The sequence below is a fragment of the Haliaeetus albicilla genome, chromosome 13 (assembly GCF_947461875.1).
Source record: "Haliaeetus albicilla chromosome 13, bHalAlb1.1, whole genome shotgun sequence".
In the NCBI taxonomy this organism is placed as follows: Eukaryota; Metazoa; Chordata; class Aves; order Accipitriformes; family Accipitridae; genus Haliaeetus; species Haliaeetus albicilla.
Genome location: NC_091495.1, coordinates 37,292,018 through 37,314,232, shown reverse-complemented (window position 1 = coordinate 37,314,232; position 22,215 = coordinate 37,292,018). Strand labels below are relative to the sequence as shown.

The 22,215-nt window shown below is 48.9% G+C and overlaps 1 protein-coding gene across 2 annotated transcripts in view; it reads right to left on the bottom strand.

The window, feature by feature from the left end:
• ZMAT4 (zinc finger matrin-type 4) overlaps nucleotides 1-22,215 on the bottom strand; it is a 68,811-nt gene that overhangs the window by 13,030 nt on the left and 33,566 nt on the right. Inside the window, exons 3-5 of one of the 2 annotated variants that reach the window (XM_069800893.1) lie at nucleotides 22,014-22,103; nucleotides 13,937-14,093; nucleotides 4,544-4,771 (exon numbers count right to left, since the gene is read on the bottom strand). In XM_069800893.1, coding sequence (XP_069656994.1) covers nucleotides 4,544-4,771; nucleotides 13,937-14,093; nucleotides 22,014-22,103 — 475 coding nt within the window. The remainder of the gene's footprint in view (nucleotides 1-4,543; nucleotides 4,772-13,936; nucleotides 14,094-22,013; nucleotides 22,104-22,215) is intronic. The other variant, XM_069800894.1, reaches the window with a different exon arrangement.

Sequence of the window (22,215 nt, the reverse complement as noted above, 5' to 3'; positions counted from 1 at the left end):
CCGGCTGGGAAGATGCCAGAAGCCGGACCGCGCTCCCCAACGCCGCGCTGTCCCGGCGCAGCCGTGCACCCCTGCGCCCAGGATCGTTGTTCCTGCGGCAGGACCTCTCAGCTGAAATCCAGCATCCCGAAATGGACTTGTACGGGAAAAGTCTTGAGCGTGACATTAACTCCACCGAAACAAGACACGGAGAAAGGAAATCAGCCTCAGATGAACTGCAGGATGAAACCACAGGCACCAACAACCTCCAGAATATCAAAATTAACAGCGTGTGATCTCACTGGAGCTCACCAAAGCTGCCAACTTGGCCAAAACTGTGGTTTCATCAAATGCACCCAACCAAAGCGCGTTGGAGTTGAGTATTAGCGCAGCAGGCAGTCTGCAATAGGAAGGTGGTCCCAACCAGAGCAGCCTGTGCTCTCTCTCTGTTCACATTTACTTTGGCATCCTCATGACACATCAGCATTCCCTCCCCTGCATCATGACATGCATTCATGTAAAATTGAATGTGCCCCTATATCCATTAAATAAAATATTAACAAGTCAAGTCATTAATGTCCTTATGCATAAAATGCATTAAAACACATTCCAGGGGAGTACGTGTTAAATTGCTTTTTACTAACCAAAAGTGACAGCACAGAATGAAAAGTATTTATAAGGCATACAAAGAAATTATGAGCTGAGAAGGAAAATGAAAATCAGCTCTTTGCCTGATTTTGCAAGATAGCATCTGCAACTATGACAATTTACCTGAAAATACAAAGGCTTCAGGTGACAACATCCCCATGCAGCTGTCCCGATCCTGCTTTTACTGCAGAGGCTGCTGTATTCTATTTTAGGGATTCACAGTGTAATCCCCTTGAGAGGCACCAGTTTCTGCACCAGGGCCTGGTGCTTTTCTTGTTCACCAGGGACCAAGTGCCCCAGGAAGAAGACCCACGTTCCTGCAGTTTACAGGATCCCATCTAATCCGCTCCAGGTACACAAGGCTGGCCCAGAATCTGTCACCATTGCTATGTAAAATTCAAGTTTTACTGGCACGCATCAAAGAGAGCCCAGGGTGCCTCGGCAAGTCATTTGTTTTCACGCAATAAGGTGCTGAAGCTCAGGTTATAAACACTGATGAGATGACGGAGGGTTTGTCTGTACATTAAGTCTTCTGCTCATTTTGTTCATTCAAAGGTTTACATATAGGGAGGGGAAAGGCCGAGGGCACACCAAATCCGTGTAACGAAGCCCAGACTTTCAAGCACTGTACCAGCCTGCAGAGAGAGCGCGTTTTGCTGTGGGGTTTTGGCTCCGCACCAGCAATAAGCAGGGTCCGTTATTAATTAAATTCCCCACGAATGAGATCTGCCAGTCTCTGCTGCGAAGCCTCTGCCCCTGCAGAGCCCACCTGCATCAGAGGAGGAACGAAAAGAGAGCTCAGCGACGGATAATGCCAGACGTGAAGCAAAACTGGTGAAATGTGACCCGATGGAGCAAAACCGCCCTTCTCTTTCTGCCTGGCGCAGGCTGTGGGAAGGCGAGAGCTGCCAGACGGAGCCGCGCCGGTGCCTCCGACGGAGCAGCTTCTGCTCAGTGTTGCTGAACAGGCGCAAGCTGTCGGGGGAAGAGCCCAGAATTCAGGGCTCGTTACCATACCCACCGCTTTTTGTCTTTTTATGATCCGCTCCAGGATCAGGCCGGGGTGCAGCGGCAGCCAGAGGAGGCAGCTCTGCAGGAAGAAAACTCTCCATTTCTTAGTTTTTCAGCGTATGTCCGCGTGCTCTCCTAACGAGTAAGAGCAGAGGGGTTTCCAGGCCAGCCCTGGGAGCAGGGGGTCCTGGACCAGCTCTGCTGGTGAGGCTGGAAAGCCACACGAAGCTGCTCGGCTTGACCGGAGCAGCAGCTTGCACTGCCCATCACCCAGAAAAAAGCACCATCCACTCAGCCAAAGTGCGTGCTGCGTGACCGTGCACTCGCATGTGTTGCAGCTTTAACTCAAAACAGACTGCAGAAATGGTGCTGTTAGCGAGGTTTCTTTTTTCTTTTCTTTTTTCTCCTCTTTCTCATTTCTGAGAAGAAAATAAGACTTCAAAATTGCAGGATGAGCACTTGGCGAGAAGAATCAATGCTTTTGTTCCCTATAAATATCAGTTGTCCAAAAATATATCTCTATTCTTATTTCTCCAAATAGACATTCATATTTATCAATAAATATTTTATTATAGTCATTATCAAAACATCAAAGGCTGCTGAAATGTTGTACTTCAACTGACACTGCTTGTTCCAGGCTCACACAATGCAGCAAATGTTCGTCTCCCACAGCAGTCAAAATAGAATTAATATTTAAGTTGTGATGGGAGAAGCCACTGGGGATACCGTGGAAAGGAAATGAGTTTGCGTTCTAGCAAAGACCGAGGTAGCAAAACAAGCGCCGAGCAGGGAGAGCACACGGCTATAATCCCTACCACGTACTGCCGAACACCAAACCTGCCGGACATCGAAAGCGATGGTCAGACACGATTTCGCTGACAACCTGGGACAGACCGCCACTGGCTATCTCTGAACTGCCACTGTTATCATTTCTCTTGAAGTCAGATATGATTTTACCTGCCAAGGTAAGGCTATTTTCTCGGACAGAAGGCAGATCTTGTTCCGCGTTGGCTGTTGCAGAGATCTGCTCTAGCCTCACAGCTAAACACGTACAGGAGAGCGTATCACAGCCCCTAGTTAAAAAAAACTCTGAAAAAGAGGATTACCCAGCCATACTGCTATTCCAGCAGCAGAGGCAAGCTTTGCAGGACACCATCGGCAGGCTCAAGGACATCCTCCCTGGCTCACCGAGTCTGGCTGTGCAGCTTGTCGACCTCCATAAACTGCAGACTCCAAAATAACAGCCTGGAAGTGTCCAACCAGAGGACCGAAGCTGCCTTCCCGCTGTACCCGGGGATGTGTACATACAGCCACGGTGCTGCTTCGCAGTCCCCCTCTCCCGCGATCGATGGCCGCTGGCAGGACCACACTAGATTCAGCTGCAAATCTCAACCACGCGCAGAACCACCATAAAGTTAAAAACCAACACGGGCTGATGAGTACGTAAAGCCCTCCAATTTCAACTCTCCTAGGCACCAGCTAAATGAATAAAACACTTCACAATTGATTTATTTACAGTTAATGACATCCTCAGCCACTCTTGAGCTTGGCACAGTTCAAAGTACTAAGCACTTCCATGTTACTGTCCCAGGTTTTATTTCCCTGCATATTTTCAACAGCGGGCAGTGACTCAGCCACATGAATCATTTATGGCATTGTGAGTCACACTAGGTAGCACACGAAGGATCTGGATAACCATTACAAGGTTTATTTGAGATCAAGAAATGCACAATATACTGCATAGTCATTAGTATTTAAAGGAAAATTATTTCATTTAGCAAAGAGTTAAAAAAAAAAGGTATTTTAAAATGTTAATGCAATGTCTTGCTGGCAAACCAGACTTCCTCTCCCGCATGGTTTTGAAAATCAAACCTGCACTTTTTCCTCAGCCTGCTTCAGTCAAATACATTGTGTGCGCAGAGGATTATAATCAAGACCACAGAGAAAAATTTCAACAGGAGGCTCGTACCTCTCCTCCTGCAATTACCCCTCTATGTTAAAGAGGCGCTTGGTTCAGAATTCAGTCTTAGCCGCATCCTCAGCCGGTATAAATTAGCACATCTCCATCGACAGGCACAGTGTGATGGAGCTGGTCCTTCATCGGTGCCAGGCGGCAGCTGCGACCCGGAGGGACCGGGGATGCTCGGGGGCTCCAGCAGCCGCGGAGGGGCTCCGCGTGAGGTGGGGTCCCTCCAGGAAGGGTGCAAAGCCCAAATCCAGGTGACCCTGGGGCGCAGCCCCCGCAGGGACCCCATGGGTGCCAGCACCCACAGAGCCGGGAAGGCACATGGCTTGACCTCCCGGCGGGGCCGGGATGGACGGACGGACAGACAGATGGACGGATGGACGGCTGCTCTTCCTTCAGTGGGAACACGGAATACTTGTGTTTAACACACCGATGGCAAATGCTCGGTTTCCCTTTTCTGCTGCTGACCAAGGGCCGTTGCAGTGTTTTACAAGCACTAATTAAATCACAGAAGACAGCTAATGCCCAGCTCTCCATCAGGGAGATGTAGGGAGTGCTCTGCCTCCAGCAACAAATGTCCCCGTCCCCATTTCCCTGCGGGGCCCAGGGCTTTAACGCGTTCTCCTCTCTCAGCAAACAGGGATAGGCCTGGAGGACAGAAGTGTGCGCTAATGGAAGGGACTATTTTGGGAAGAGGCAAAAGAAATACCTAGGAAACAACTTGTAAAGGATGCTGCTAAAACTGCAGACCGTCATCTTAGAGGAGGGGATTTTTTTGTTTTTTTACGGTAGTGGGAACCTCATAAAGCAGTAAGAGCACCACGGTCACCCCTGCACCCCTTGACCAGAGGAACAGTGACTGCGGCGAGGACAGCATCGCTGCGGTGCCCAGATCCCACGGGGAGCAGGTCCTCGCTCTCCGCGTACCGGCTCTCTCACCTCTCAGCTCTCCCAGGTCCAGGGTCTTCCCCAGCTGCTCCAGGAGGTCGGCCCTGGCCGCGTTCTTCTTGTGCTTTTTGCCATCGTAGTGCTGCTGTGCCATCATGGGGTTGTTGAACCAGGCTGCGCAGAGCTGGCAGTACCTGTCCGAGTCTCTCCGCTGATGCGGTGACGGTACCACCGGGGCACTATCCGCGTGCGGCTGCTTTAGGGAGCTCAGAGTGGTTTCTGTAAAAGAAAACGTTCAGACGTGAGCTCTTCCAGGCTACTGGTGCTTGTCTGAGCAACAGCAGACCCTGAGGCAGATCCCACATTAGACACAGGGAATAATTAGCAGCAGTTACAGGGTCCCACTGGATATTTTGGATGGTACGGCTCGGAAATCTACCATTTCTCATAAAAAAAGCAGCATGAAAGGGACTGCTCCTCAACTATCTGCATTTCACTAGCTGGGAAAGGAGGATGCTCTCATTGCGGTTACACGTCTTATCACTGTTGTGACTAAACCTGCTAAACCTATCCTGCTTAAATTGCTACTTCCAGGAAAAATTGCCAGTGGAGAATAAACAAAACATGCAAAGCCAGCTACTTCTCAAGACAGACAGATTTATCGTTATCTCGGGATTCTTATTTTTCACTTTATTTGGTCTCAGAAAGAATAGGGAAAGTTGCACTAATTCTAAATTGTGACAGATGAAAAAAACATTCAATAGTCAGTCCCCTCATCCACGTATCTTCACACTGACAGGTACCGGCAACCCACAACCTTGATTTAATCCCATTTCCCTTCAGATTTGCCAAGAGGCCATGTGGGAAAACAAACACAATCCCCATATAATTTCAGAGAAAAATGGGCGATTAAGTCTTTACACAATGGAGCTGCACCTTGCTTGCCAGAGTTTTCCTACTTTGTACAATAGAAGTCACAAAGCCTTGGAAAAACAGTTTAAAGTAAAATAAAGTTCAGATAGCACTGGGATACAAAAATATACAATGACTAGCACTTAATTATCACACCTCATTCAAAAATTCCCTTTTATGTGGTTTTCCTTTTCCAGATGAAATGTCTGCTGTCTAAATAATTAACAAACCACTCTCGCCGTGACACAAGAATAGGCAAATTTTAAGGTGGTGAAGAGGAGCTCGATCGCTCTCCTTTGATCAAGAGGCTCCGTGTTATTGCAGCTGAGCCCTGATGAGAGCACGGGTTGGCAAGTGACGAACCCACCTCGGTGTCTGATACCGGGAATGGCAGCAGCGAGCAAAACAGGGATATATTTAGACGTATAATTACGCCTGAAGCCCACTGTGATTGACCCCACGGCTCAAGGAAGTTCACGTAGTTATAAATCTTCTGCTGACCCGCTCGGGAAGGGACGTCTATTAACTTTCCGCAAGGAAATTGTATCTTACATATAACATTACTTACAACCTTATCAATTTCCAGGGGTTTATAAGCTTCTATTGTTTTTGATGACAACTGCCAAGGTATCAGAGTTTCCCGGGCTGGACGGTTGGCTGAGGCACCATCCTCCTCCTCGCCAGGCTGCCTCTGGAGAAACACCTGGAGGAGAGTTTCCCGGCTTCTGCTGCCGCCGCCAGCGCTCTGCACAGCACGGGCTCTTTCGGGGATTAGTTAATAAAGTGATTACACAACTGGCTCCCGCAGAAGATATTTCTTCTCCTCGTTCAGCTGTCTCGCGAACCGCCCGCCCGCTCATTTGGATTCATTTCACCCCACCAGAGGATTCCGCTGCCTAATCTCTGCCCGCCCTCCATTTAACTAGCCTAGTTAGAAACCAAGCACAACGCCAACAAAGAAAACCGTTTTTTTCCTTTGCCTTCGGCCCCGCTGCCCCTTGCAGCATCGCTGGGGCCGGGACTGCGCTCCGACACGTCCCGGCTCTGCTGCATCCTGAAAAACCGCTCTCGACAGAGCTGGCGGGCAGCAGGCTGGGCTCGGGCAGGACCCAGCTGTATTTTGCTCCTAAACCCAACATCTTTTCTAACACCTTACGGTTCCAGCACAAAAGACGCACCCCCAGCCCCTCTGAGGTGCATGCAACATAAATAACAGTGCAAGTACACCAAAGAGCAGAGACGGGGGCCAACGCGCGGTGTCGCAGAAGAAATTTCGGAAATAGCGATATCGCCTGCCCAAACTAAGATCGCGCGAGGCTTTTCATACGCTTGACTGGTAAAAAGCAGGAGCAGCGTGCCGATTGCTCGGGTATTTTTGCGACCGCCCGCAGGCACTGCCCGAGGAGCCTCCGTGCAGGAGGGAGTCGTGCCAAGAGCTGCCCTGTGCGGGGACCGCGCACAGCCCCGGAGATGTTTGGGCATCTGGACCGTTATAAACAACCAGTTATTACGGCAGTCCAGGAGCTCTGTGATGTACTTGACTTGCTGCTCCGGAGGCCCCAGGCTATAAAGTTAAATCTATCAGATCTTTCGGTCAGCTTTCTCCTTGTTTATATGTTAGCTGCCGCCAGAGGGGAACCAGGGAGGCTGAAGTTCACAGAGCTGGTGCTGTCTGCAGGAGTTATATCTCCCGCTCGCTAAAGAAATATGACTGAAGCGTTCTCCGCTGCTCAGCCATCAGCCGGCCCGCCGGCCCCGTGGCTGCCCGTCCGAGCCCCTCTCGATGAGGCTGGGGGCTCGTGCTCACCCAAATGCAGCGCAGGAGGGAGGCTGTCAGTGGGAGCAGCGCTCCTGCTTTGGGGGATCGCGCCAGAGCCCCCCCCCACTCACCCCAGCCCTGCTCCGAGCCCACCACCGTGCCTGCCTCCCCTCGACCCCGTGGGCTGCAGCCCCCGCAGCAGAGACCCCCGGCCGGCATCGCACGGGTGCTCCCGCGTGGCAGGGATTTCCTCTCAGCGTTCACAATACAAAATATTTTCTTGTAAAGCCACGTTCCTCAGGTTCCGTTTACAACTACCAGCAGTCCTAAGGTGTGCTGAACCCAGCCTGGCAGTTAATGAAAACATCCCGTGTCTTCCAAATCCTCCTTAAGAGAAATAGATGAAGGTTGACTTCTTCGCAAATGTGGATTTATCATTTTGATATGCGCTACATAACTACTACAGAACAGAAAATATCATCATTCCCTGAGCAGCGACACGAAAATTAATAATAAACACTCACAAAACGTCAAATGTTAAAAATGTTTCTCCATCTAAAACACAAACATAAAAGCTGCTAGTTTGACTATTTCAAGTATTTCAAAATGCTAAATAGCTCATGACAGTCTGCCTTACGTTCCCTTTTGCTGTGGGAGGGAAGTGAGAAAGTCTTACTTTGCTGCAAGAAGCAAAATATAAAGTTAGAAACACTTTAACACTCTGGCAATGAACTAATGTTTGACTTATTTCTTGCATGCAAAGCTTTTTATTCATAGCTGTATTTAAAGGGCACCCAACTTCTTATCCTTGCCACTCTCCAGGAGCCGAGCATGAGAACGCGTAAGTAACTGAGCCACAACAACAGGGCACTAGAGAAATTCCGTTTTCTTCAGAAGACAAATCTGAGGCTGAGGTAGACTCCAGCTGCCGCCGGACAGATCCCCGCACCCAAACCTGAAAGCCATTTGCTCTGTCCCCTTCGGCACATCTGAAACACAAACCCCACTCTAGGAGCTAGAGAACGAGGAGGTAAAAAAGCCAAGGTAACTTTTGCTGCCGACAAAATCACGCCTTTATTCCTCACCCCGAATGCGGGGGATCCTGGTGCTGGCATCTCCCCTGGCAGCAGCCGGCGCACACCGGCCCCAGCACCTCCCGACGCGGTGACTCACGTCGGCACCGCGGCACTGCCGGGGCTCAGGGGCCAATTTCCACCTTTCCGAAACGATGCCTGCAGGTACCCACGCTTTGATCAATGAAGGCAGCAGCTATTTCCCCCCCCCCCCCAATTCTTTGGTTTAGAACTCATGCTGATGAGTGGATGCAAGCTGACAGAAGATGTTGGAAATGACTAGAGAAATTCATCAGCCATACCAGTGACATAAAGCCTCTGAGGGCTACAACCTTGTATGGAAGCAGCAACAGAAAAGATCACAAATACTTCACTGTAGCGATGAGACATCGCTCTCCAATTGTGAAAAACCCAACTGTTAAGACACTTCTCCCTCTCCTGAAAGCACCAGCAGAGAAATGAGAGATCTGTATTTCGTTAAGACGATAAAATTGAAAGGGAAGGTGGAACTCCATAAGGGGACTGAGAATAGATGTCACTTTCTACGAGATTGGCGAGACAGAGGACCCAGAATATCAAGCAGCGGTCTGTTCGGAGGCAGATGTGTCCACATGGAGCTGTAAAGCAGATCTGAGCCCTCCCGAAGGCAGGTGACGGGGTCCTGCAGCTTAAGGTGATCAGAAAGCGCATCTGAATTATCTGGTAGGAATGGGGGGGACAGAACTGTCAGGGCACAGAGTAGGATGCACGCTCATGTCTTGCACCGCTTTATACACTACGCAGAGCACAGGTTCCTTAGAGCTTAGGATTGATGTAACCTCCACGGCAACAAGAGGAAAGTCTGTTCTTTACCAATTCAGCAGAGCTGAGATAAACATTCCACCTTGCGGCGTGCAACTCATTGGGAAGCCCCTGAGCTGCTCTCAGGTTCAATATTAAGCAGCGCTCTGGCACTACGCTGCTTGCAGGGAAGAATGCTCCGCGCTCAGACACACGTTGGATGTCAGCACCAGAGGACATATCTGCAGAAATCCTTCCCTCTGCCGCTTTCTGGCTGGAAACGGATGGGAGTCCGGGATGAAGCCACAGGGCGCTGCATTTGGAGAGGAGCTGCTCTGCAGAGGGGAAGGCTCAGGGAATTTTTGGCCACCGGCAGTGGCTCCAGGTCCCACGGCAGCCCTGCAGCACGGCGTGTTCAGAGCCGCTGCCTCCAGGAACCATGGCCAGGATCAGAATTCCGGTTGCAGGCATTTTTCAAATTTTTCACCTTTGCTGAGAGTATTACGTATTTTTCGATGGTTTTTTTTTTTTTTACCTTTACTGGAAAACGCTGCTCTTCCAACAGCTCAAGAATTCTCCTTAAATTTCCCCTGCAGTTTTGACTGCATTCATTAGTCTTCATTTTGTCCCCTAAATTCATTTTGTTACTGTGCAATTTAAAGAGATGCTACGCTCCACAGAGGTAACCGTATGTCTGTGTGAATGAAATGACTCCCGTGAAGACAACTGTGCAAAGAATTTCACAAATTCTTTCCTCCCTTTACACACAGACGCACTAATTAAGCAAATGGTCAACACAGAATTTCACAAAAATTTAGGGTAGCAGAATAGATTTTTGTGCAAGGCTGAAAATGAAATCTGGAGGTTATTACCTATTTTTACTTACCTATTGCCACTAAAATACCTTTTCAGATTAACCATGTTTAATCTCAGCCATAATAAGAGCACTTGGGGAACTCTGAAAACATTTTAAGCTTTTTTTTTTAATTAAAAGATTATGAGAGTTCAAATATTTGTATAGAGACTTTCTCACTTTTTTTGATCACACATGAAAGTTAAAAAATACTTTCCTCTTAAGAGCTTAAGGAAACAGCAAATAAAACATTCAATCCATTTAACCATCTGAAGGATTACAGTGTTATGATCAGAACAGCAGCTTGATCTCTTTGAAAGATGCTAAACCATTACACTGCAAGCATGAGCTCGTGCCTCCCAAATCTCCAGCACCTGCTCCTCGAACTATTGGGCTCAACTTCCAGGTCTCCAGAACATCAGAAGGGGCTGGATCCCTCAGCGGTGACACGCTGGTGATTATCAATACCTCTTAACTGCTGCAAGTTAGCAGCTTACTTCCGAGCAGATAAATCTTATAGTAAATGTTATTTATCTCCCTTATGAAAATCAAAGGGAAAACAAACCACGCCTCATCCCAGCACAAGGTGATGTGGAACGCGCCACGTCCCTGTCCCACAGCTCCCGCAGTGTCAGGGGGGGCTCTGGGACTCAACGTGCCCAACAGCCCTTTAATTACAGACGGCCGGAGCAAAGAACAGCTCCGCCACCGGCACTTCCAACCTCCATCGCCGGGGTCTCAAAGCTGACGCTGAGACGCTGACAGGGCTTCTGGCAATCGGGGCTTTAAGGACGATGCACAAGAGCCTCTGGAGTGCCTTTCCATGGAGCTGGGGAAGAAAAATGGCTAGATAATAAATTCTCCTACCGAAAACAGCACAGCTCCTGCTCAAACCCTGCACAGCCAGCTGCAGCCCCGCAGCCACGCTGTTGTCACAGACACGTGTGAAGCCCCCAAGGCTTCGTGTGAAGGTCCCTGAGCACCCTCCTCCTCCTCCTCCCCAGGAGCATCCAGCACGCTCAGGGCTGTGCGTGGTCAGTTCCCAGGACTCATGAGCACAGGAGTCTCGGAAGCTCTGTCCGAGAGACTGAATGCCCCCCGGTGCCAGCCGTGAAGGACTGGGACAAAAATCCAGTGGAAAAAATGCTGAGCGACTCTGTAGGAAGCCCAGAAAAATGCTGCGTCCAAAGGGCACATTTCTGACAACTCCTGGAGAGCAAGGAGGTGCTTATTAATGTATTCCTGCAGCTCAGCTTCATCTTCCAGATCAAGTGTCTGGAAGAGCTGATGAGTCCTTGAGTTACTCTTTCCTAGTGATTATGACAGCTGAAGAGCCCATTACTCTCGGAGCATGCGGCGCAGCTCACTTAGAGCCTTTGCGAGGCTGATCCAGATGATTAAAAAATTAGACGAGAACACGATGCAAAGTTGCAGCTCTTGGAAAGCCCTGCCTTGTCAGGGCCCTACAGCTTCTCTATGCATGGGCAGCGCGGCAGGGCTGGTCGCTGCACGGTCTTGCACGGATCCCATGGTAAGTCAGCCTCGGCGCCGCTTCAGAGAGGTCTCTAACTGTTAAAGAATTTATGAACGTGGGTTTCTCTAGGTTTGCTTTATTAACAACTCAGAGTTGGGCCACCACCGCAGTGAATGGCAACCCTCCAAAAGTTTTCAAATCTTTTATACCCTTTTGCCACCCATTGTCCCAATCCAAAGTCTCTGTAATTTTCCAGTCGATTCTCTGTTCTCATATTGTTATCATCCACCATCTTATCTCATCCATTCTCCATTCTCATGTCTCAGTTCTTCTGGGATTGGTGGTCACGGGCAAAAAGTCTCCGGTCACCATCATCACTTACCTTCTTACACTTCAAAGGTATCTATGGGTCTCCAAAGGAAACTACTCAGGTTATTTTATTAATTTATCTTATTCTAAAGTTAATCACTTGCTCTCATGTCTTGGGTGTAAGATGTATGATCCTTTCTCTGTTGATTCAGCTTGACTGGATTTTAAGCCAGCCGTGAAGAGGGAGTCTCATAAAACAATTAAGCAACTCATAGATATTGTTTTATATGCACCTGCATTCTATTAATCTTCTCTAAACCAATTTCTAATCATTAGTTTTATGTCTAGTATGAATAGTCTTATGCAATAAAGCAAATAGTCTTAAAACAATGAGGCTTAAGGCCTAGTTCCTTTTACACTAACGAAGGAGAGGGTTCTCATCTGGTTCTCGTCTACCTATTGCCAGTCCACGCGCATCTCCAATTCCACTTCCAACAGGAACGTTGGTTCACCAGAGGCCGAGATCTCCACCGGCACCTGCTGGGCCAAGATCAATTCTCTCCTGCCATCGATCGAGACCCACTGCCCACAGTCTGTCCGTCCGCCTTCGCAGGGCTCCAGCTCCGCAGGCAGACCCTGGGATCCCGGCTGCTCCCTCGGACCTGCCCGAGGAGCACCAGACCCGTGGGGTCTCACCCGCAACGACCGTGCTGGAGGTGAAAACAGAAACTCTTTCCCTGCTGGCGGGTGAATCTGAATCGTCGACTTACGTGGGAATGGGTCCGTGCGCTATTCCCTGAAATCCAGCACCCCTGCGACCCTCAGAGACTCGCCGGGATTTAACCAGAAATACGAGGTTTTGTGGCAGGTCCTTTGGTGCCAGAGGAGAAACTGCTGGAAGGCTGCACACAGGGGACGGGGTTCTGAGCGCTAACACAAGCACTGGGCAATTAAATACCATAAACGAGTACGCTACTTCTCTCGGTGCCCTTGTAATTATTTGCCAGCTGCAGAGAACGGCCTGAGGAGTCCTAAAGCGAGTCAGCTGCAAATTATCACATTAGTTTATGTTAGATCCGTCCTCCCGGCTCGCTGTGGGGATGGTCAGGAGCTGCCAGCACCCCCTGCCACCCGCGCCTGCACCCTCGCCTCCTGCGGGATTCACGCCTGGTACCCAAAGCACCGGGGCAGTTTTCAGATGCACCTCAGCGACTCATGAACTCTGCTGCACCTTCACTTAACGAGCCTTCTGAGAGCCCACTTCTTAGTTAAAACAAGTAAGCCACCATCTAAAGCGATTCCCCACGTTCCCTCAGGCAAAGCGGATAATGTTTCCCAAGCCAATCCTGGTAAAGGACAAATGATATTCTATGCACCCGCATCTACAGTCTGTAAAGTTAAAAAAGCAACAAAAACACACACAGAGCCAGCCCCCCCTTATTTAATCACACCTAGGATTTACGCACATCGTGTTAGGCAGGATGTAAAATGCACAGCCAACTTTATATTCTGTTCCGAAGGAAGGGCCACTGGTTGCAATACTGAAATACATCTGTCCGCAGGACCACAGCCCAGTTATCTTGCCTGGTTAGCATGAAGAATACTTTGTTCGAGTATCCTCTGGCCTGACAACCACAGAGGAAGTTTTGTTTCACAGTATATTAGCGGTTTGCAGGGGCTTTATGGTTAAGCAAACAATAAGATGGTTAAATTATCCGATTCCAACGTTTGACTTTTTAAATGTGAAAGTTAATAAGCTTGCATTATTGGAATCACTGTGGAGGAAAGCATGAATCCCCATCTGGGCAAAAATCAAAAGGCAATCGATCCAACAGTTTTTAAAGACCAGATTTCCCTCTAAGGTAAAAGCAAATGATATTCTGTTCTGTACAGCAACACGAAAGGTTTATTAAACATATTAGCTAAGCTGTTGAATAACTTCTGATAATTAAAGCGAGGCTTGGCTGTTCGTGCCCAGAGGACATATTGCCTTCCACCAAGCAAAACATTTCAGAAGCATGGAGCCAGAGATAGGACTCTCGTACAAAGGCCAGCCCTGGCTGATAAACCACTAATCTACGTGAACAAAGCAGGCAATAATGAGCATCAGCAATTTTTAAAGGTTGTTATGACAGCAACACAAATGAATAGCTGCTTCTGCCGGCCTCCATCGCTCAGCTATCCATTTTTTGCCGCACAGGCACCGAGCCGGCACCTCGGCACAGCGAGCCCGCTCCGCCCCGCGCCGGACCCTCCTGCTCCGGCTCGCTGCCTCCGGACCTACCTGTGGCCTTTAATGCTGGTTGTTCACCTAGCAACAGTTTTAACCTTTTGGCATGGATTTTCCCTTGGTAATGCGATTCGGCCACCACTGCTGAGGTAAAGGACATGTTACATAGTGTGCAGCATTTGTTCTTATCCACTGAGTCACCATCACTGCCCTGGGTGGAGACAAAAACACAGACAAAAAAAGAGGTGTATAAGCCCACCAAGCACGGTCAGGGAGAAAGAAGAGAGAGGAATCCAGGTTGTTATGCCAAGGCCGTGGTTTCCAAGGGGTTTCCCTTCCTCGTCTCCCCCAGACTCGCTCCTGCCTGGTCCCAGCCCTGCTCAACCTGGGGATGCCTCCGACCCCCAGGCGGTCCCGACACCCCAGCACCTCCGCTCCCATTCGCACGCTGGGAGCCCACCCCGTTGCTTCGTGTTCCCCACAGCCGTGAGGTTCACCCATCACGTCCGCCAGCCTGCCTTCCTTTAGTCTTTATTCCTATCCTCTGGCTGAGGGAGCCATACAAATCTGGTGCTTTCCCTGCCGTCAGACACTTGCGCTTCCTCCTGCCACACTTCTGTAAGAGACCCTAAAGCAGCCGGGGGGACGGGACTCGGGTGTGCATCCCTCTCACCAAGTGGGAGAAGCAAATAAACCAGCAGGACTCGTGCAGGTCCCCCAAACAGGATCGCACACCAGCCCCGGATGCCTCCTGCTCCTCTGCCTTTTGCTCTGCTGTTCTTGAGCCCTGGGGGGAGACCCCCTTATCGCCCTCCTCATGCAGAGACCGAGACTGAGATCAGCCGGAGGGGCAGGGAGCCCTGGCTGTGCCTCAGGTGTCTGCTATACTGGGCAGGAGCAACACGAGGTGCCTGGCCATACTGGGCTGCCCATCTGCTGGCCCTTGCAGAGGAACGAGGCTCATACCTCACAATAATTTACTACCAGCTACTAACAAGATAAACCTGAAGGCAAGAGCAGCCTCATGGCATGTACTACAGACAGGAAAAACCACTTGCTGTAGGGTTTGCACAAAAGGAAAAAAGAACAAAACACCTAAAAACCACATTGACGTCCTGCTCCTTTCCTAGAGATGGGTTTTGAGCTCTTGAACACTGCCAGATGAGAAAAGGCAATCACAAAAGTCCAAGATGCTTTGCACCCAACAGTAAAAAACACATCCCAGAAACTGATGTTGCCTAAAGCAAACTCAGGGCTGCAGCCTGTAGCCCTGTTTAAGGATCCACGCAACGAAAGACCCCGGCGCAAAGGGGATACCCCCTTGCAAGCTCCTAGGTGTCAGAGGTGCCAGCTAAGAGGTGACTAGAAATTTTAAGAAGTTATGAACGTCACCATTCAGTGTTTCAGTACCAGCAAGAGGCTCTCATGGCTGCAGCGATACAAGTAGGGACCATCCTTTACAGTCACTAATGGCCGCACCTTTATTTTTACAAGTAAACCCTGATTTAATAAGAATATTGTCTCCGACCTTCATTACGGTTGTTCTTGTAAGAATAAAAACCAGCATGCCTCTGCCCAGCTACGTGGCTGAGCTTAGACCTTCTACTCGAAGCAAACCCGGTGAGGAGGAGGGGATGGTGGAGGCTGAACGAAGGCACAGAGACATCCCTGCCCGGCCGGGAGGAGCTGAGGAGCCAGGGAGGGCTCGGGAGAAGAGCTCACAAACAGCCCCTGGGCTGAACGTCTGTCAGCAAAACATAACTGCTGCTGCCAGCAAGTGTTTACGAACAAATAGCTTCCACAGATACAAGGGTACAAACAACGAACAAGCAGGGGAAAAAGGACGTTTGCACCGTTAGTCGCAATTAATTATTCAATCCATCCTGCAAAGGAAATGAGAATCACATTTAGGGCCATATATAAGCGGTCTCGCTTTTCCAAAGATCTCAGTATGTTGTGTTGGCTGCTGAACGCAATTTATAAATGATCTCTTTTGAAAATACTCCTCTGTGCAGAGGAAGACCTTTCCAAAGCCGGGAAATGACCCGCTGTGTGCAGGTAGTTAGCATCCCGGCTCATTCCCTGGACAAGATGGTCAGATCTGGCCCCTGTGCGACAGCAAAACTCCCTCCAGTGACAAGCCATCTGGAGAGTCGTGCACTCTTTTTCTTTTTTTTTTTTAAAAAAAAAAGCAAGTATTTCAACTGCTGGTATACAGTCAAACCAGAAAATAGGCTGCTTTAGAAACTGCAACCTTCGTTTCACACCAAACTGTAAATGCACTCTGCGGTTCATCCCCGTGCAAAGATTCAGGCACCCGCGGGGGCACGCCACCGCACCCCTGGGCACACAAAGCACGTTGCACAGCTGGAAACGATGGCACTGCTCAAGGGACAGCGGGGGCCAAGGGAAAGTCAGATGGCATCCAAAAGTCAGTTCCCTTTTGCAAATGCCACGCTCATCCTCAGACACAGAACGAAGGGCCCGGCTCTTCAACTTCCCCAGCTCAACAAACGGGTGAAACAACTCCAGCACCAGCACCCGACCCTGCCGTCCTCCCACCGAAGCCCGGCCCCAGCCCGGGCTAACGCGGCCGGAGAAACCAGCCAGATGTTTCCAGCACACGGCAGGCTCCTCCGGCAGCACCCGACCCCGCGGCGGCAATGGGCACAGACCCCAGAGCACCGGGTACGCCGGCACCGGGGGAGCACGGCAAGCCCTGGAGATGCCCCCCAGCCTCCGGGGCAGTTGTGGGGCAAGAGAAGGGCTCTGCAATATTTGGGAGAGCGAACCCACCACACGGTCAACACCCAACCTGCTATTTAAGGTCACTTTCTCCCCCCAGATAAGCACAATTAGGAAAAAGGACCGATTTTCATCACTTTGTTGTTGTTGTTAACTACAAATCAACTTAAACCTTAGGGAGAAATCTCAAGAGGTGGTAAGTACTGTTCTGAGTGTAATTTGCACTTCTTTTAAATAGGTTTCTCTCAAGATATTTTATGTCTTCAAAGGGAAATCACTTGAAAGTTAAGAGCAGAGTAAAAAAATTCCCAGACTCTATTGATCATCAGTGGTGGTAACATGTGAAGAGCCTCCAACAGAGCTCGTCTGAAAAGCTGATACACTTCGGTGTTTGCGCACCAGGGTCTCTTCTGCCTGGTTGGCTCCTCAGTGACATTTTTTCCTTTACAATCTACTTCCACAGATAGACTGCAGTTAAAAAAAGAAAAAAACATAAAAAATTTAGACCCCACTCAGACACCTCATTTAGAGCCCAAGGTCCCATTTACACTGATCCACAGTTCACTGCGCAGCTTATCCGAGTTCACCCAAGTCTCTGGTTGAGGAAGCCTGGATGGGGATTTGGCCACCAGACTGGCACTCGCCTGCAGGAGAGGGGTGTCCCCAAATGTCTTTGTCAGTCTGAGAGTCCCAGCATCTGCACAAAACACAACAGACCTTCGCTCTCTAACAGCCAGCCATTTTTCATACACTACATGCTGTTCCTCATTGCAGGACAGAGGAGATGTTTGGGCTCAAGCGTTATTAAGCATTTACCCAAGTCTGCAGCGTTCGTCAGCAGAATTGTTTCCCTTCCCTCCTCCACCGCCCAACCTCCCTGCAAGAGCCGCCCCGGCGCTCGAGGCTGGATCCAGCCCTGAAGGGTAATTATGCCTTCTCATTTGTCAGCGGCTGTTTTACCTGTAACCAGATGGGCTGGGGGGGAACCTGAGCCGGGTGTCTTTTGTCACCCGTTGAATGACACCGTGTTGACAGGATTGTGCAGCCAGGTGGTAAAATAACATCGCTTGTCGATCAGGATGCCCGGGCGAGCGCTGGGGCACGGGGCTCGGCCAACCCGCAGCCCACTCGGGGCAGACACCCGCCCTCCAGGGATGCTCTGCACCCACCCGTGCACACATCCATCTCTCCTCGCCTCTTCCCTTGCTCCCGCACCCAGCTCAGTCTAAAGCAGCAGCAGTAAATAGGCACTAACATCTCAATTTAGTTTCCATAAAACCCGCACAAGCAACTCTCTAACCCCGTGCTGCATAAAGCCAGCCAATGCGCAAAGAATATTTCTGCCATTTGTTTTTGCGATCTTCTCCAGGCAATCTGTTCTCGCTAACCTTTGCAGAGATGCAGCACTGACAGGGGCGAATGGCCTCGCATAAACTGAAGCACAACGAAACACACCACGGGCTCGGAGATAAAGCGTCCGTTTCCCAACGCTGACATCGATCATCTTCCCCCCACTCCGTAGCGGTGCCAAGCCAGCCTAATTTATAGGCCTTCTTTTTGTAATATTATAAACTTCAAAGCAAGTCTTGTACATCCAGCAGAATTAACTTCAGTTATTCAGATGCCTGTTAACAAGCTGCTAAAAGGCATAATCCTCACACAGGACCAGGCAGTTGTAGTCCTTTGCTGGATGTTCCTTAAGCAATACTCGGGAAAAGTAAGGATTTTTATTCCACAGATACAATCTGCTGTCTTCATTTCCTAGGTTTTACTAAGAAGAAAAGATTATACAAACCCTTGAAATATAGCAATATAAACCATAGCACTCAAGGCACTGCAAATTATCTTTTAAATTTGAGTTAATTTTCTATGCATGAAGGTGGTGTTGCTAAAGAGCTATTTTCTGTAACGCTCTGTATAAAATTTAGACCACTTCCATTTTGGAGCCTGTTCTTGTGGTACAAGCAAAGAGCAAGTACCAGTTTGCAGCTCTCTAAATCTGAAACGCTCCTTGAGTCTCGGAGCATCTTAGGACGTATACGTTCTCCGAAGAAAAGGCAGCCCTAAGTTAAGCAAGGGGGGTGTTGGATGTGCGGTAAGCCTGCGTCCCACGGTCCCCACTCTGGCAGCTTGTCGAGAACGGGGCTCACTCCTCAGCTGGAGACCCCGGCTTCCACCGCCCAGCTGTGGCTCAGTGGGTGTTCAAAACCATGCAGAGCAAAGCCCGGGAGAAGAGGGGAGGACCGGCACGCAGAACACACGTGGGGCACATCACGGAGACGCCAGTGGGCTCTGCCCCACGGCTGGGACGGGGCATCATCCCCCAGGGGACCAGCCAGGGCAGAGAGCCCGTCACAGCAACAGCAGCTCTCGGCCAGTCCCAGCCTTCCGTCGGAGAGTAAATTCAAGTCTTCCACCGCTAATGTCTTTCATTGAAACCAATACCTGACCTTTTGGTTGAAAACCTCTGATCGGGTACAAAACACACAGTAAGAACGTTGGCCCTAAAACCAGACATTTCATCTTAGTTTCAGTGTAATTGCTGAAGATTTAGGTTATAGCATGCAGTAAATTTTGCATCAGAAGCTGTAAAAACTGTGGTTTCCTTGCTGATCGGGAACTGAAGCCGAGCCTTCCAAGGCAGGCGCCGGCACCGTTTGTGCCTCAGAGAGGCACAGCTCTTGGCTTAACCACCTCCAGCACCGCCCTGCAGGACATGCATTACCCTCAGCAACAAAATCTAATCTCCTATCTTCCCTCAAACAATTCATCCTAGCTGTTATGACCCCTCTCTTTTTTAAGGAAGGTGATGCTGGCTAAAGCAATTTAATATCTTATAGTATGAATAGGACTAGAAAGAATTTAAAGGCTTTTCTCCCATCTCAGAAAAATGTGTTTCATAGCATATCAAAAATTTTCATCATGTTTGTCTTGATCATAAACAGGGGTCCTATTTTTAAAGGTAGTGAGAAAAGGCTGATTAAAACTGCTTCACCAGTCCCAGGACTTGAGGATGTGACTCTGAATTTCAGCAGGGCCCTGACACAGGCTGCAACCTTCTCAGATTACTTTCAGCTGAAATGTTAAGCGGAAATTTAAAATGAAAGGTCAACAGTCCCTCAGCACACCAAAGACATGAGGTTTTTCCCCTCCCCCACAAAAAATTAAAACAATAACGAGCAGCCCAACAACTGAGTCGTTATCCAGTGCAAGACTAATCGTATAAGCCTCCTACTTCTTACTATGAAAGGATAATGGGTGTTTGGGGAATGCAGAGTATTTTTATAGTCCTCAAACAACAGCAAACACTGCCCTTCGTCTCACCGAAAGGTCAGGTAGCAAATGCTGTTTCTAAGCCTATTGCATTGAGTATCTACAGCTGCAGCAGCTTCTCCTTCCTATTGCCATTTGGAAGCAAGACAAGGTGTTTAGTTTTCCGGTCAAAAGGACACAAATCAAATGGCATACAGGCATGTAACCGTGCAGGTTTTGATGAAAAAAAGGCTAATACTCCCTTTTTAGTTGCAGATGCTTCTACGCAGAAATTTAATTGGTTTTCACGGATTGTTTCTAATACTCGATAAAGTCGGTGTGTCACGGCTTGACTAACACTGCTGGATACCTGAATCGGGCAATGCAGCTGCACTCCGTACGTGGCAATGATGTAATCATGCAGCATTAGAGATGTCCTAAATATTTCTGTTCACTTTAAATGCAAAGGCTTGGATCGTATCTCATCAGCAACAGGCCTACTTTGAGCTGTAAATTTTGGCAGATTTTCCCTGCTTTATTTTTATAACATAAATAATTTTCAAATTTAGGTCTTGCACAGCCTGTCATTCACCTAGTGCCTAAGGACTTGTTAATTCATCCCCCACTAAGGGCTGCCCTTGGCACAACCAAGCATCAGCAAACACAGAATTACATTACTTCTCACTGTTGCTTTTTGCAAAAGAAATGGCAAGTGGTTCACCTCTGGCTTATTTGAGATCTGTTTGGCTGCCTGTCCACCATATCCTCATGCTAAGGTGTACATGCAGCTACATGGTTTCTTGTTAGATGTAACGAAGCTCATTAGAGGACCGCGTTCCAAGTCTATATGTGCATGTCCACTGTACCTTTCACACTCTATAATTAATAACTCAATAAAAATACTGTGAGATTTTGCTGTTAAGGGGTAGATTGCGTCTGCAATTACCCTGTGTGCAACATAAAAGTTCCACTAAAATTTTAATTACTGTGTGAAGGAGCTTTCAGATTCCTTTGGCAAAACTTGCACACTTCTCCCTTTAATTAGAAGATACCTCACTAAGTATTGATAGCATTAAGCCACAGCCACACTCCCATAGATCTGAAATAGTTTGGATGCTATCTGCTGGGAACCTCATCAACAGCTCTCACACCAGCCCCAGAATATGGGAAAGAGCTGAATGAATAATTCACTGTGAATCAGTCCCTTATAAATTTAGTCTCCTTTTATTGCCTGACAAACGGCTGCAAGCTGGTCCAATTCCCTCACGTTCATTTGTTTATTCGAATGCAACTGAGGAACCCGATTGCCGTTTTTTAAAACTGCGGACTGACCACAATCCTTTGTGAGGAGCCTTTTGGATTCAGCACTCCATTTTCATCAACTCTCAGAAAAAAAATCAGGTCAGGAGAGGACTCAGGAGAGGACTCTGGAGAGGACTCTGCTCTCCGGTGACCTCTCCGCTCATCCCGGGGGATCTCCGGGGGTTTTCAGCCACAACGTGCCGATGACACTGTGGGCATCCCCTGACCTCCCACAGTCCATACGACAGCTCCATACCCCGGGGGTCGATAAAACAGCTCCGTATGCGGCATCGCTGCCCCACGCCACTCCAAAATGCTGGCCAGGCTGTAAGTCCTGCCCTCCGCCCAGTGCCCCTGGCCCTTGGGAACGAAGTCGCCTACTGAAAGTTGGGTGAACGTGTCTGGAAGTGACCCGAGCGCTGCTTCAAGCAGAGCAGCCCCAAAGCCGCCGCCAGAGCCACCGCAGAGCAGCGTTCACTGTGATCCCAACCGCCCGAAGGTACAAGCCTCCGGCAGCCCTTGCCCTGGCTTACCCACAAAAAAACTAGCCATTGCACTTCAACTGAATAAATGCCAGATATTTGCTATCGGCCTATTTTTTTTCCTATGAAAGAACATTCGAATAACTAAAAATGCAATTACTGTTGCTGATGCACGTAATATTTCTTGTACGGTTTATTGAAAATTATTTCCAGTTACTTAGCATTTCAGCTAACCTAAGTGTTACCTCTGGGTACCTGATCATCTGCAGCTGTAACAGAAAAAAACGTTGTAGCAGAGAGTCAATGATTCACAAAGCAGTTGAGTAAACAGGGACTTAAATTATACCCACGTTTTCTGACCGGAGCTTTTTAGCTGGGCAGCCTCCATCTATGGGATGAAGCATATAATAGAGGCGAACTTTGCTGGCATGTTTCCGACTCTGGAGAAAAAAAAAAACAAAAAAAAAAAAGAAAAGAAAAAGCAAGAAATGAAGTTACAAAAAGCAAGAGGCTCTATTGCTGTGCACACAACATCAGTCTGCAACAAGATTT